Raw genomic sequence first — 14,934 nt, forward strand, 5'->3', positions numbered from 1 at the left:
GTAATTTAAGAATGATCTGAGCAGCAAGACACAAATGAGGACAGTTATATGGAATTCCTGTAGGAGCAACCAGGGATTGTATGTCTAAATTGTTATCAGGGAAAACTCAGCTCCAACGGCCTGCTTTCTCACTTAGCCTGTGCTGCAGAGCTCAGATCCTGAGAGAATAACTTCTGTGACCTGGAATGAGTCCAGCACCCACACTTGTGACAGGAGGGAAGGATAGCAAGGTCCTGTGATTGGAGCCCCATCCTAACCATATAGAGTTAGGAAAGGTCTCGAACTCAAAGTGAGGGATTATAGACGAAGGAAAACAACATAAGGTTCCCTCCTGCAATATTAGAATTTTTATATCCAATATTTTCTTTTACTGAAAAGGAAAGGTTAGTCTCCCTAAATGGAAACCAATATTTCAGAATACAGCAATGTGGCTTAATCCATTCCTCAATTCCAATAAGTCAAAGCCTTGTCCTTTTGCTGGATTCTTTACCCTCTTTTTTTCCGGCTAAATTTTATCCCTAATTCCAGATTATTTATTTTAAAATTAAATCCTTTTGTTTACAAATATCTTAAGAAGAGAGGATGTGAATGGGTCAGTGTAAAGTAATTGCCACTGTTGGGGTAGAGGAGAAATAGAACAAATAGACACACAAAACCTGGAAGTGTAGGGTTTTATCAATTGTTAAGAACAATAAGAATCAGGAAAATTAAACTCCTTTAACCCAACTTCTGCATTCTAATTGATTCAGAGGCAAAAACAATAATAATCCCATTTACAATAGTATGCAACTTCGTTTCCAGACTTTCTCTGAAATTTCCTGCTAAAGAAGTGGGGAAAGGGAGCTCTGAGACTCAAAGTTGATCAGTGGCCTCTTTGTTGGTGGCAGTACCCACCTCCTCTCGCTCAGACAATGAGTCATGCAGTTCGGCCTTGGAAGTGAAAGGTCAAAGGAGAACACAACTTTGAGAAAGAAACTAAAATTCATCAGTTCAATATTGGCAAATTATTAACCCCACTGCACCTTGTTTATTCATTTATTTATGCGTTCTATCATCTGGTGATGAGATATTTAATAAATTTCAATGTCAAGAAACATGTGAGTTTGAAAAAAGTATATATACTTCTTACTAAAATAGGAAGTTCACCATTTCAGTTAGGAGCTCAGGCAGCGTTAGAGTCAGATAGACCATGGTCAAGAAGTAGCTGTGTTGCATAAAAGCTATGTCAAATTTTTACGTTAACAAGCCATCCATCCTAGCACATAAAACAGAGGCAAGGTTTGCCTTACGAACTTAAAGTGAGATATCTGTGGAGCACATAGCACAGGGCCCAGTACAGAGTAAGCCAGTATCACTAGAAGTTATAGAACTAATATTGCTCACATTCTTGGGGAAAGATGCAAATGAATAACCCTGATGCACTGTGAGCATCTCTATCATAGTGAAATGCATAGTAATATACAAAGTGAATTAATAGCCAAACATTTATCCAAACAAACAAAACAAAACTTTCAGTACTGTGTTGAATAAAAGTGGTGAATGCAAGCATCCTTGCATTGTTCTTGATCTTAGAGGAAAAGTTTTCAGTCTTTGACCATTGATTTGGTGTTTGCTGTGGGTTTTTCATATATGGCTTTTATTATGTTGAGATGGTTTCCTTCCATTCTAGTTTGTTTAATGTACTTATCATGGAAAGGTATTGGATTTTGTCAAATGCTTTTTCTTCATCAATTGAAATGACCACGCGTTTTCTTCCTTCATTCTGTTACTGAGGTGTATTTCATTGAGTGATTTTCTTATGATGAACCACCCTCACATTCAGGAATAAATCCCACTTGGTGATGGTGTATAATTCTTTTAAAATGTTGCTGAATTTGGTTTGCTATTTTGTTAAGGGCTGTTGCATCAGTGTTCATAAGGGATATTGGTCTGTAGTTTTCTTTTCTTGTAGTGTGTTTGTCTGGCTTTGGTATCAGGGTAGTACTAGTCTCATGGAATGAGTTAGGAAGTGTTCTGTCCTCTTTAAGTTTTTGGAAAAGTTAAGAAGTATTGGTATTTATTTCATTCTTTAAAAGTTTGGTAGAATTCACCAGTGAAGCCATCAGGTCTAGGGCTTTCTTTCTTGGGAGACTTTTGATTATTGGTTCAATCTCCTTACTAGTTATAGATCTATTCAGATTTTCTGTCTCTTCATGATTTAGTCTTGGTAACTTTTGTGTTTTTAAGAATTTGTATATTTCATTTAGGTTAGCCAATTTGTTGGCCTGCAATTGCTCATAGTACTCTCTTATCATTCTTTTCATGTCCATAGGATCAGAAGTAATGTGTATATTTTAAATTCTAATTTTATCAATTTAAATCTTCTCTTTTTTCCTTAGTCTATCTAGCTAAAGGTTTGTCATTTTGTTGATGTTTTCAAAGAACTAACTTTTGATTTCATTAATTTTCTCTATTGGTTTTCTATTCTCTATTTCATTTCTCTCTGCTCTAGTGTTTATTATTTCCTTCCTTCTGATAGTTTTGGGTTTGGTTTGTTCTTCTATTTCTAGTTCCTTACATTGTAAAGTTAGATTGTTGATTTGAGATTCTTGGTTTTTTTTCCCTGAGGAAGATTTGACCTGAGCTAACATCCGTTACCAACCTTCCTGTTTTTTTCTTTCTTTTTTTGTTTGAGGAAGACTAGCCCTGAGCTAACGTCTATGCCAATCTTCCTCCATTTTGTGTGTGGGATACCGCCACAGCATGGCTGTCCAGTGGAGCAGGTCCTCACCAGGGATCAAACCCACAAAGCTGGGCTGCCGAAGTGGAGCGTGGGGCGGGCCCTCTTTCTTGTTTTTTAATGTAAGCATTTATAACTATAAACTTTCCCCTTAGCACTGCTTTCACTATGCCCTACAAGTTTGGGTATCTTGTGTTTTTATTCATGTTAAGTATTTTCTAACTTCTCTTGTGATTTCTTCTTTGATCTGTTGGTTGTCCAAGAATATGTTGCTTAATTTTCACAAATTTGTGAATTTTCCGGTCCCATTTCAGTTATTGATTTCTAACTTCTTTTCATTGTGGTCTGAGAAGATACTTTGCATGGAATCTATCTTTTAAAATTTATTAAAATTTAATTTGTGGCCTAACATATGGCTTGTCCTAGAAAATATCCCATGACTTGAGAAGCATGTGTATGCTGCTGCTGTACAGAATGTTCTGTATGTCTGTTAGATCTCGTTGGTTTATTGTGTCATTTAAGTCCTCTATTTCCTTATGTATCTTCTGTCTGGTTGTTCTACTCATTATTGAGAGTAGGATTTTAAAGTTTCCAATTATTACTGTACAACTGTCCATTTCTCCCTTCAATTCTGTCAGTTTTTACTTCATGTATATTGATGGTCTGTCATTAGGTATATAAATGTGTATAATTGTTAATAAAAAGTAGCAAACTTTTTACTAATATGTAATCTCCTTCTTTGTCTATTATAGCTTTTTAATTTAAAGTCTATTTTGTCTGATATTAGTATGGCCACCCCTGCTCTTTTTTGGTTACCAATGTATGGAATATCTTTTTCCATCCTTTCACTTTCAATTTAATTTTTCCATGTTGAATTTGTATCAGCTTTCTAAATTCTATTATTAATTATGATAGTTATGCAGTTGATTCTTCTGGATTTTCAGGGAGGCAATTTTATCAGCTGAAAATACTATACATTGCAGACATGCTGGGTATGAGCGTCTTGTTGTGACTTTAACAGCTCAAGTGTTTTACATTAAGCATGATATTGGCAGTTGTCTCTAGATAGATAATTGAGTCTGTGAGTAAGACATAGAGAAGCTGTGAGGTTGCCTTTGGTGAACTATTCTTTTCACTGCTCTTTCCCATTGCTTTCCTCAACAGAGACAGATCTGACTTTATTTCCTTTCATTTGAAATACGTGTTTAACATATTCTTCTTTTCCATTAAGAAGACTAAAATGTTTATCCCTTAAACCTTTTTCACTGAGAATTTTCCAATAAGTTGTCAAACTTCAAGTCACCTGTCTATCTTTTTTGTTTCATTTCACATGTGCTTGTCTCTGCTGCATGGAGATTTTATTTTAGTTTCATATTAATCTCCTGCTGCTGTCTGCAATTTGATCTTAAACAGAGTATTAAAGGAAACAGGGAACATTTTAAAAGATACATGATCCTTGTATGTACTGAACAGCACCCATTACAACTGTTCATGGGACATTCCCATGAAATGAATTCATAATTGACATTCTCTGATGAGTCCTCAGACATCAGCTTCCTCTGAAATGAAATGCACGTTGACATCATGGACATCTAATAACATAGAATCAAACATGATGATAGTCCTACTTCTAAGATGACTTAATAAAAACACTCCAATCTAGCCCTGGTGGATTTCAGCCTGAGACAGTTTACCAATGAACAGATATGGAAATATACTAAGAAAAAGTTATCCTCAAAATTCAGACCTGCCCTGAGACATGGTACATATGTGTCTGGAGTGGGTTAGGAGAAGGATAGGATGATGGAGTGACAAAAGGAAAGTAAAATTTAAGTCTGGGGCTGGAAAGTGGGAAGATAAAGAGGAACAGAGTCTAACTTACTCTTGTCTGTGATTCTTATCTCTCCAATCCAGCTCTGAGCAAATACTAAGTCTCTAATTTCTTCCTTGGTCAAAAAACTTTTCTAATTCATGCAATAAATTTAGAAATACAGTAGAACAATTAAACCACGAAAAAAAATTTGTCTGTTCCAGCCACAGAAGCTTAGTTTCATGACTGAGTCACATTTTTAAATACATTTGTAGATTTTCTCTCTCTGTTGTTGCTTTCATTCTTTTATAGCTTTCATTCTGTCCTAATCCTCCTGCAAGTTCTCTCTTTTTCCTGAGGAAGCTTTTTATTTAAGCCCACATTCTAAACGACTTTAAATCAACAGCCCAAAATAAAGTGAAGAAACTTGACTTTCTCTATTGCTGACAACTTTAAGTTAATAAATTGATATAACATACACGTTCGCAAGTTCTAAAAAATATTGTATCTTTTTGAGAATTTTAATGAAAGGAAAATGGCCGAGAAGCTATACCTGGAGCAACCAATGACTTGCGAACCTGTTTGGATATTTCTTTGTTCTCTTTTGAGCACTTGTTTTCTTAGTAATTCTATCATATAACTTTAGTACAGACACTGAAGCTGAGAAAAATTCTGACTAAAATAACTGTATAGTCAGGATTAAAATTAAGTTGAAATAGAACAAATAGAAGGATTGGTTAGAAGGAAAGAGAAACTGACAAACTCAGTTAGCATAACATTTTAGATGGTATATTTTTGAATTATTATAAAATTTAAAATTTATGTTAAAATATACATTGTCACACTCATGACTGAAAATAGAGGGATTGGAGAAGTACGCAGAATGGGAGAAAAGTAGGAAACATCTTTAGTCTAATAAAGAAAGCTGCCTGAATAATGGGGCCTTTCTTAGGAAGAACGGTGCTTTAGGCAATGTTTGTTTTTATCCATTCCTTTGGCTGCCTTCTGCCGCTGCCACCTGGAATCCTCATCTGACCTCTTGGATTTCCAAAGTCCCTACTTTGATAGATCAGAGCACTATATTGTTCATATTTTTCCTACTTCGTATCACTGAAATTTGACCACCTATAGTAGTTTCTTAGGGTTCTGGTTTTTGATTAGTTGAAAACAGATGGTGTCTGAATCAGGACACAGCTCACTGCAAAAGGAGATTAGGCATAGGCTATGGTGAGGAGAATGGCAAGGGGAATCATAGAATTATGACATGGGTCTAATGGCTTCTTGTTTCTGCGTCTTTGCTCTTTTCTCTGTTCTTTGCTTCCTTTCTCAGCCTCTCATGAGGGCACCCAATTGTCTTCCTTTGTCTTCATCCTTGCCTCTCCCATTGTTAATTGGCTTCATCACCATTCAGGAAAGTGCCTTGATTGCCCTACTCACTTTTTTCATGCTGGGCCATGAGTTGCCAGCTTGTCATAGATTTCCTCTCTGCCCGCCCCTCTCCACCCAAAATGTGTCTGTAGCTGACAGGAACCCATGAGATCAGGGACTCTTGGCAGGGCCAGATTTCCTTTAAAGAGACTGCAGGAAGGAAGGCAATGCTTATATCTGGAACACATGTTTCGGGACATTTGGGAGTCTTGAAGCTCTTTAGAGTCCCGGGCTGCCCTGCTCAGTGACTGGTGTGTTTGGCAGCACATCTTGCTTCCTTTAGCTAATCCGGTGGGTTTAGGAGACATGGAGGGAATAAGAGGCATCTCAGAATGCTTCCCTCAGCATCAGTAGCATGCTGTCAGTTTCACTTGAGAATGCCTTCCCCCATCTGATGGTATTACATTCTGCCTAGTGTCCAGGACATTTTTGCTTCCTGGTGAGATGTAGGTGAACACTCACCAATAAGCATGCCTCTTAGTGTGTTTTATTGATTACATAACTTATCTGAAAAGATAGGTCAGCTCTGGTGAGGTCTCCCTAAAGCATTTTTCTCTCAGTATTGGCAACCGGAAGACCTGCTTACATGTGTGTTGATGTGAGTGGCCTTGGTAAGAAAGAAATCCCATCCCCTGCTTAAGGAGCTCCGAGAGAATAAACAAGGATAAGCGTAATGAGGTCAGTTGTCTGTCCCTAGGTGTAGAGCTTCATCTGAAAAGTCCCAAGCAGCTGAAGACTTCTAGTTACTCAGATCTAGCTGCTTTCACTCTGTCCCTTTCCTTTCAGCATACACACACACACAGACATACACACACACAGACATACACAGAACTTTCCTTCTTCTCATGCAATTTATTACCCATTGTCAAATCTTTCTTGTGTACATCTAGCTTTACACGTGAATTTTCTGCATGCGCAGGCAGCCTCTTTCCTTATTCCCATCTGTAACATCATTCAAACAGGCGTTCAGACAACGTGACAATGTCTCAACGAGTTTAAGGATGTCTGCTTCTTTTGGACGAACTTACATCCGCTAGCTCACTCTCTCTCTCTCTCTCTTTCGTGCAAATATACACCGAGTCTCTCACAACATGTTCAAATCAATGTCTCCCAGGGCTCCTGAGTTCAATGTCGCGCTGCCTAGAAGTGGAGCGAGAGTGAAGGGAAGAGCGTGCGGTGTGCGGGCGGGCAGAGACCCTTTCCGGCCAGCAGAGGGCAGCCGAGGGGAGGCGCTGGCGCGCGAGGGCTGAGCGGAGCCTCGCCTCGCTGGGGCAGCCTCAGCCTCAGCACCAGCCGCGCCGGAGCCGGGAGCGCAGCCGCCGAGGGCAGCGGCGGCGGCGGGAGCGAGGCGCGCAGCGAGCAGCGGCGCGGGCGGGAAGCAGCAGCCGCCGCCGCCGCCGCCGCCGCCGCGACGGGCAGCCGGGCTCGCCGGCAGCCGGCTCAGGCCCCTGCCCGCTCCGCTTCGTGCCCCCGGCGCCGGGCAGCCGGCGAGTCTGGAGCCCGCGCCGTCGCCGGCCGCGTTCTCCGGGCATGGAAGGAGGCGGCAAGCCCAACTCCTCGTCCAACAGCCGGGACGATGGCAACAGCGTCTTCCCCGCCAAGGCGCCCGCGACGGGCGCGGGGCCGGCAGCGGCCGAGAAGCGCCTGGGCACTCCGCCGGGGGGCGGCGGGGCCGGCGCCAAGGAGCACGGCAACTCCGTGTGCTTCAAGGTGGACGGCGGCGGCGGCGGCGGCGAGGAGCCGGCCGGGGGCTGCGAGGATGCCGAGGGGCCCCGGCGGCAGTACGGCTTCATGCAGAGGCAGTTCACCTCCATGCTGCAGCCTGGGGTCAACAAATTCTCCCTCCGCATGTTCGGGAGCCAGAAGGCGGTGGAGAAGGAGCAGGAAAGGGTTAAAACTGCAGGCTTCTGGATTATCCACCCTTACAGCGATTTCAGGTGAGGACTCCCCGCCGCCGCCCCACCCTCCCTCCCGGGCGCGCCCTCGCCCGCGCTTCCCCGCTCCTGGGAGGGGGCGCCCGGGGACTCGAGGGAGGGGGTGCCGGCGGGCGGGGGGTGGTGCCGGCGGCGGCTGCTACTCTGGCTGATGGAGCTTGACTCTTCTTCAACTAGTTTCCACCGAGGAAGGGGATTGAGTGATGAGTTCCTGTTGCCCAGGAACCCTAGGGAGGCTCTCCTCCTTTGCCTCGTGAACTTTGGGGACAGATTGGGGAAGAAGGCCACGGTGACCTCCGCATGGGAGGATGTGAAGTTGTGCCAGGGAAACTTTTACTTCGGAGATGAGAGTGTAAGGAAGCGGCCAGAAAGTCGTCTTGGGGGTGACACCTTTCCTTGCCCTGCTCCCCCAAGAAGTGGGTCCTTCCCAAAGGGGAAAAAGACCTTCTTGGGGTGAAAGAGAGGATGGGGCAAGCGGAGACAGTGACTCACAGGTCCTAGCTGTTCCAGCCTCTCTGGCCCCTGGGGAGTGTGAATCTGTTTTTCGTCTCTTTATAGGCACTGAGTATCCTCAGTGCATTTCTTCACAATAGTGGCTGGCGGGCTGAGGAAGGAGAATTTGCGCTTAGATAGTCCCAGACTTGAGATTTCCGTGGAGCCGGCGCTGCCGGGGCTGGGCAGGAGCGTGACAGGAAGCCTCGAGTTCCTGAAACAGAGGCAGGGGGCGTTTCCAGAGCCCCCTTCCTGAGACAGAGAGACACCCTTTCTTGACCTTGACTACAAGTCTATTTCAGAAATCTCTCTCCCGTTTCCCAGGTCGGGAACAAGGGCAGGAGAGCTGTCAGCTGTCAGGGAAACTCTGCCTCGGAGAATTAAAATTAAGACGTCTCCTGATCTTATTTGTCGCCAAGTATTCATTCGGTTATAAGCATGTTTAGAGATTATCAAGTGAAGGTCGTGAAGTAGATCCTCTTATTAGGCTGCGCACACTCGGCAGTCACGTTATATTAGCTCCTGAGTGTTAGGCTTTCCATTTAAAATGAAAAAATAACTAGTAACTCAGAGCAGTATTTATTTATTTATTTAACTGAACTCGTTCGAAAAAGAAAAAAAGAATCAGCGAAAGGAGTATGTATGCAAACTAAGCAGTTTTAATAGGCGTCTACTAAACAGCAAACAAATATAGCAATAAAAAGCAGCTTTACTTTGTGTTTAGAAACTCAGGAAAATTGCCTTCGACTCCACGCCTTCACGGGAGCTGTCCACAGTTCTGAATGACATTAGCTTTGGAAAACCCATAGTTCCGCCACGCAAAGCTTTGAAGGGACTGCCTTCTCCTTCTCTGAGATACATAAATTGTCTCAGAAATCAATAGCCTCTATAATTTACGCATAGAGTGAATGGATTTTAGAAAGCGTATAATTTTAAGGTCTTATTTGCAAAAACACAGCAAAGTTCAAAGGAGGACTTACAAAACCTAATGACATTTATCGCCCATAGAATATTAAGAGTTTGACTGAAAGAGTGTTCATAATAAAAGGATCTATTAAATAATCAAACGTGTTTCCTCCTCTAGGAAGATCCTTATAGAAGCAAACTTGTAAATCTCCTAGTTCTAAGGTGTATAAAATCAACATGTTCATTAGCATTTTAAAGGTTGAAATCAAATGTAGAATACTCTCCCTCAGTCCTCAATGGAAATATGTTGCAACCCATATTACGATTTGTTTATTAAAAAACTTTGCATGGAAACAGGCTTCAGTCTTAATAAGAAAAGTAAGTGTGGTCTTTCCAGAAATATGTCTGGTTCAATATTCACATGAAAATAAAGTGATAACTTTGGTTTATTTAATTTCACACTCAATTAAATGATTAGACATGATACTTTTCTTTCTTCAGCAATGTGAAAAGAGACTACACTTTTCAAAATGGTGGCATATTTCAAATAATTAAACTTTCACTACTTACCAAATAAAAGCATGCAGCCACCTTTCAGGAATTGGAATAGTGGGCCAAAACTTTTGAATGAATGAAATTCATGAAATTCGAGATTCTCCATGTTTTCCCGAGACAAAATATCTCTTTAAAAACAAGAAGTTGTTACTAAACAAAGCAAGAAATTGAAATCAGATAATGGTTCAATTTTTTCATGCATTTCAAAGAAATGGGAGATGATTAAAAAGTGAGCTAACACTCTGAACAAATTCCAATGTGGAGTAGTTTGGAATGTTTGATTTTCCCCTGCATAATTGGAAAAAGAAAATGGCAGACATAAATTAAAGAATTACTATGATGTAACTTTTTAACTGGAAGATACCTGAGAAAAAGAGATTTTAAAACTCATAATTAACAGTATACACTGTTTTTCTAAAACAACAAACTAGTCATCCTATAAATACTCATTTACATATGGAAGACATTTAGATCTTATTATTATTTCATTAATGTTTTTATACGATCTCGATACCAGTATAAATTTCTTAAAACCTATAACATGTCAAGAAAATGTAATGAAAAAAGCAAAAATAAGAAAGACCAAATTCTGACTATTTTTTATGAAGGAAAAGCAATGTGTGAGTATCTTCAACAAAGTAGAAATGTTATGGTCGGGATCTGTTCGCCTCAAGGCCCTTTTCTGAAGAAGACACTCGAAGGGAGATGCTTTGCTGTGATTCCTACAATGCCAAACTTATGCTCAGTAATGATTTAGTGACTGAGAAAGTGACACTTAAGAATAAATTTCCTTGGAGAAGGGAGGAGAGATTGGAGATGACGATACCCAGATAATTTTTTCCTTGACACTTGCGTAAGTCCTTGCACGGCCGTGGAAGTTTCCTCAGTCTACCCTTTGGTCAGCCCCACACTGTTGAGTGTAGCATGAGCCCACTGCTTCAAGGCATGTCAGGACTTGAAGACTGTGGCTAATGGTCTAGTATCCCTTCTCTGGATGGTTTCTAAGACGGATTCCTTTCCGCTTCCTTCTGGCGGCACGGCTGTGCTCCCACTGAGACTCCCAGATTGCTAGCTAGGTGCCTTTCTTTCCCACCGGGGCCCAAGCGTGCTATTGCTGTGTCTGGCAGGTACTTTTCTCCTAGCTCTGGTGTAAGTAGGGCAGAGGCGCTGTATTTCCCTTGTTTCTCAGGAGAGGATGATGCTAGAAACCTTCAGGCACTAAAGAAGAGTCAAATACTATCAATACTGTTAGAAATAACTGGGTGGAAGCTAGAGAATTTAGCAAAATATCTTATTTTTTTTTAATACCATGGTATACAATCTCCCAAACTAGGGAAAACATAGATAATTACTTAAGAAAAAATTACACTGATCTTTATATAGTGAGGACACGTTGTCAGTCTGATTGAGTTTCACATGAACCACAAACACACACACACACACACATATTTAATTTGGAGGTTAAATATGATTTCTTTTGAGATTATTAACAGTTATTATATATTTATTAGCTAAAATTTTACTTTTTATTCATTGACTAAAAAAGTGACACTAGCCAAACATTGTGCTTTCACTGCCAATCCATAGTTATGATATAATCATTTAAATGGATTGAAAGAATATTAGAGTACTTTGTGGATGGTTTTTATTATGCAAGTGATTACCTTGGAAGAATTTATCACCAGACTATTTGCCATTTCAGGGATGCTGACATTATTTTGCTGGTTCGTGCTTACAAAAAGGCCCCTTTAAAGATATTGCTCCTATTCCATATGTATTGCCAGCCAACATCTTGCCTCTGGTAAAGGAGGAGATTTTATATCTTGACTTGTTATTTCTTCTGCTTCTTTTCATCAGTTAGGGTGAATAACTATGTGTAAAGCTTGTTGTCATAAGTACACAAGGACTCCAGAAACAGGAGTCCTTTCTTGAAGATATTGCTATTTGTGGCTTCCATCTCTGCCTGGTGTTGCATCCACAGCTGTCCTGATGTCGGAGGTCACTCATGTGTTCCTTAGTGGAGGGAGGCTTCACTCATATTACATGGTTAGTCAGAGACCGTTGGTTTCCAGGAGCTTCTCACAAGAAAACAATTCAACCTTCTGGGGTTTAAAGACTAATTAGTCTACTGTTATGTTATCTTTCTGCTGAATGCATTCTGCATTTTCCCAGCAATGATCCTTTTATCTGCTTTCCCTATCAAGACAACCAAAATTAGCCATAAGAATTTCTTTTTTTCTCTGATAGGTGAACCTTTTTAAATCTTATAAATTCAATTAAGTTTTTCTTAGCAGCTCTACCAACTGTTAGGCCCAATTAAAGTGAAATTATTTGAAAGATTTGGAGACATGAATGTATTCAGTTACTTATCTTAGTATACGAGTAAGTTGTAAAACTTTAAATTTTATTAGATATTTCACTATTTTATTGCATTTAATACATATTACAGTCATATGATACTGTTAAAATATTACAAGATGTTTTCCGTTTTTTTTTCTGAATAACTTTCCCTTTAAACCTACTTTTGGTGACTTAGTATAAATTGAGAGTCATTGGGCAGATTCAATTTTACCAATTCATATTTAATTATGTGGACTTGTATTTATGAACTTGTGTGTTGAATAATACTGAAAGAATTTTAAATGCATTGGAACGATATATTTCTTGTTATTGTTATCATAGGCTCATTTAACAAAAACTAATGAACCTTTCTCCACTTGATCAGAAACCACAAATGGAAACAACACCAACACCAGAAAACAATTTAAATAGTATTTGTAATTCTGCCTTATTCCAATCAACAAACCTATGTCCCAAAGTGAGTATGACGCAAGCAAAATATATCTGATGTGATTTTGATGTGAGAATTTTGCCATTCTGAGTGTAGTTCTTGTGTTTAGCAGATAATTCGCATCATTACTTGGAGACAAAAGTTGGGCTTAGGATGAGGACTTTCAAATAAAATTTCTATTAAATATAATACAAATTACGGCAGACTATTAGCACTGTATGAGAAGTACTGAACATTTTCACGATCTGAGTCAAATTTTCATTTTGTCATTTTGTGTAAAGAAGTAGCAAACTATGAGTTAGGATGACACCATATGTTTGAAGAGCAGAGGTAGTGGTAATGAAAAAAAAATCTACATGCAGTAGGAAAAAAGACTATTTTTACTTGCCTTCTAAAAATAATTTTCTTTGTGAAGGCATCTTGATGTACCACTTAGAATTGTTTTTCAAGAAAAAAAGATCAGAGAAAAATGGTGACATTCCCTGGTGCATCCTGGAGTTTGCTGTTTTGCAAAATAAACCTTTCAGCCTCTTAATTCAGTGTGTGTGTGTGTGTGTGTGTGTGTGTTGTGCATGTGTGACAGAAACTATTCAAGGGACGTCTGTATACGATTATGTGCATATAAATATACATATCGACATTGATCATTTTTGACTTGAGCATTTATTTCATGACTCTTTTCAAGTTTGTTGTTTTCTCCATAGTATTTTTCAACTGTTTCACCTAATAACTGACCACTCAGTTTAAGCAAAGTAGCAAAATTATGCATGCCCTGGATTTACAATTTGACAATCTCATTTACATAGGCCTGTTTTTATTTTCAAGACATTAGCTAGAATTCGAAAGAAGTAAAACTAATTACACATACAGAGTTAGCAACTGTTTACGAATTTTATACATTCAGGTTTGTTTCCAGGATTTCAGTGTTATAAATAGTGCTGCAATAAACATCTTTGTTCATTTCTCTCCATTATATTCTAGGCGGAGTTCAGGGAATGGAATTACTGGCTATGAACATTTTAGAGAATCTATACATATTGATTTTATCAATTAACAGTGCCGCCAGTTGAGACACTTCTTAAAATGATCAGTGATGTAGTTTTGCTGATGTTGATATTCCTGTGTAGACATGCACAGGCAGTTTTAGGACAGAAAGTCAACACTGTCCTCCATTCTATCCATCATGTAGTGGCAAAAGTGATCTTAAAGAGCAAATCTAATAATGATATCATGCTGCTTAAAACCCTTTAGAGGCTTCCCATTACTCTTAGCATACATTTGACAAACCTTCCATGAGCTACAAGGCTTTGCGCAATTTCAACCTGTCTTTGCAACTCATGACATACCACTCCCTTCCTCCCTCCCTATTTTCCAGCTACCTGGCCAAATTTTCAGCTCCTAGAACAAGCTGTGTTCTCTCCTGCTACAGAGATTTTGATGTGATATTTAACCCTACTGCCTGAATTCTCTTTTCACTTTTCATCATTCTGCATGATAGCTAGTGTCTTGTCCTTTCGATTTCAGTTTAATATTGTGATCACCCTCAATGCCTCCCCCTTCCATTTTATTTTCTATCTGGGTTTCTTGTTTCATCAGAATTTATAATTATATTTTATATATGTCCCTCTACTACAATTTAAGCTCCACAATCTCACCAATATTATTCAATTTTATGTTCCTAGTGCCATAAAGATGCACATAATAGACTTTTTCCTGCTAAGCTTTCTCAGATGCTTTATTTTTTATTGTATTTTATTTTTCTTTCTTTTGCCGAGGAAGATTCTCCTGGTGCTAACATCTGTTGCCATCTTCCTTTTTTTTTGCTTGAGGAAGATTAACCATGAGCTAACATCTGTGCCAGTCTTCCTCTCTATTGTATCTGGGTCACTGCCACAACCTGGTTGACAAGTGGTGTAGATCCATGCCCAGGACCCAAACCCAGAACCCAGGCTGCTGAAGAAGAGTGTGCTGAACTTAACCACTATGCTACGGGAATGGCCCCTGCTTTATTTATTTATTTATTTGTGAAGAAGATTGTCCCTGAGCTAACATTTGCTTCCAATCTTCCTCTTTTTGCTTGAGGAAGATTGTCACTAAGCTAACATCTGTGCCAATCTTCTTGCATTTTGTATGCGTGATGCCGCCACAGCGTGGCTTGACTAGCGGTGCTAGGTCTTCACCCGGGATCCAAACCCTGGGCTGCTGAAGCGCAGCACACGAACTTAACCACTGCGCCGCTGGGCCAGTCTCCCAGCTTTATTTTTTAATAGCTTTTTGAGATATAATTCACATACCATAC

General features: G+C 39.9%; 1 protein-coding gene across 1 annotated transcript in view; it reads left to right on the forward strand.

The window, feature by feature from the left end:
- The first annotated feature begins 7,487 nt into the window (after positions 1 to 7,487).
- HCN1 (hyperpolarization activated cyclic nucleotide gated potassium channel 1) overlaps positions 7,488 to 14,934 on the forward strand; it is a 368,640-nt gene continuing 361,193 nt past the window's right edge. The window contains exon 1 of the mRNA XM_046672402.1: positions 7,488 to 7,894. Coding sequence (XP_046528358.1) covers positions 7,488 to 7,894 — 407 coding nt within the window. The remainder of the gene's footprint in view (positions 7,895 to 14,934) is intronic.

This window comes from Equus quagga, chromosome 9 (assembly GCF_021613505.1).
Source record: "Equus quagga isolate Etosha38 chromosome 9, UCLA_HA_Equagga_1.0, whole genome shotgun sequence".
Taxonomy (NCBI): Eukaryota; Metazoa; Chordata; class Mammalia; order Perissodactyla; family Equidae; genus Equus; species Equus quagga.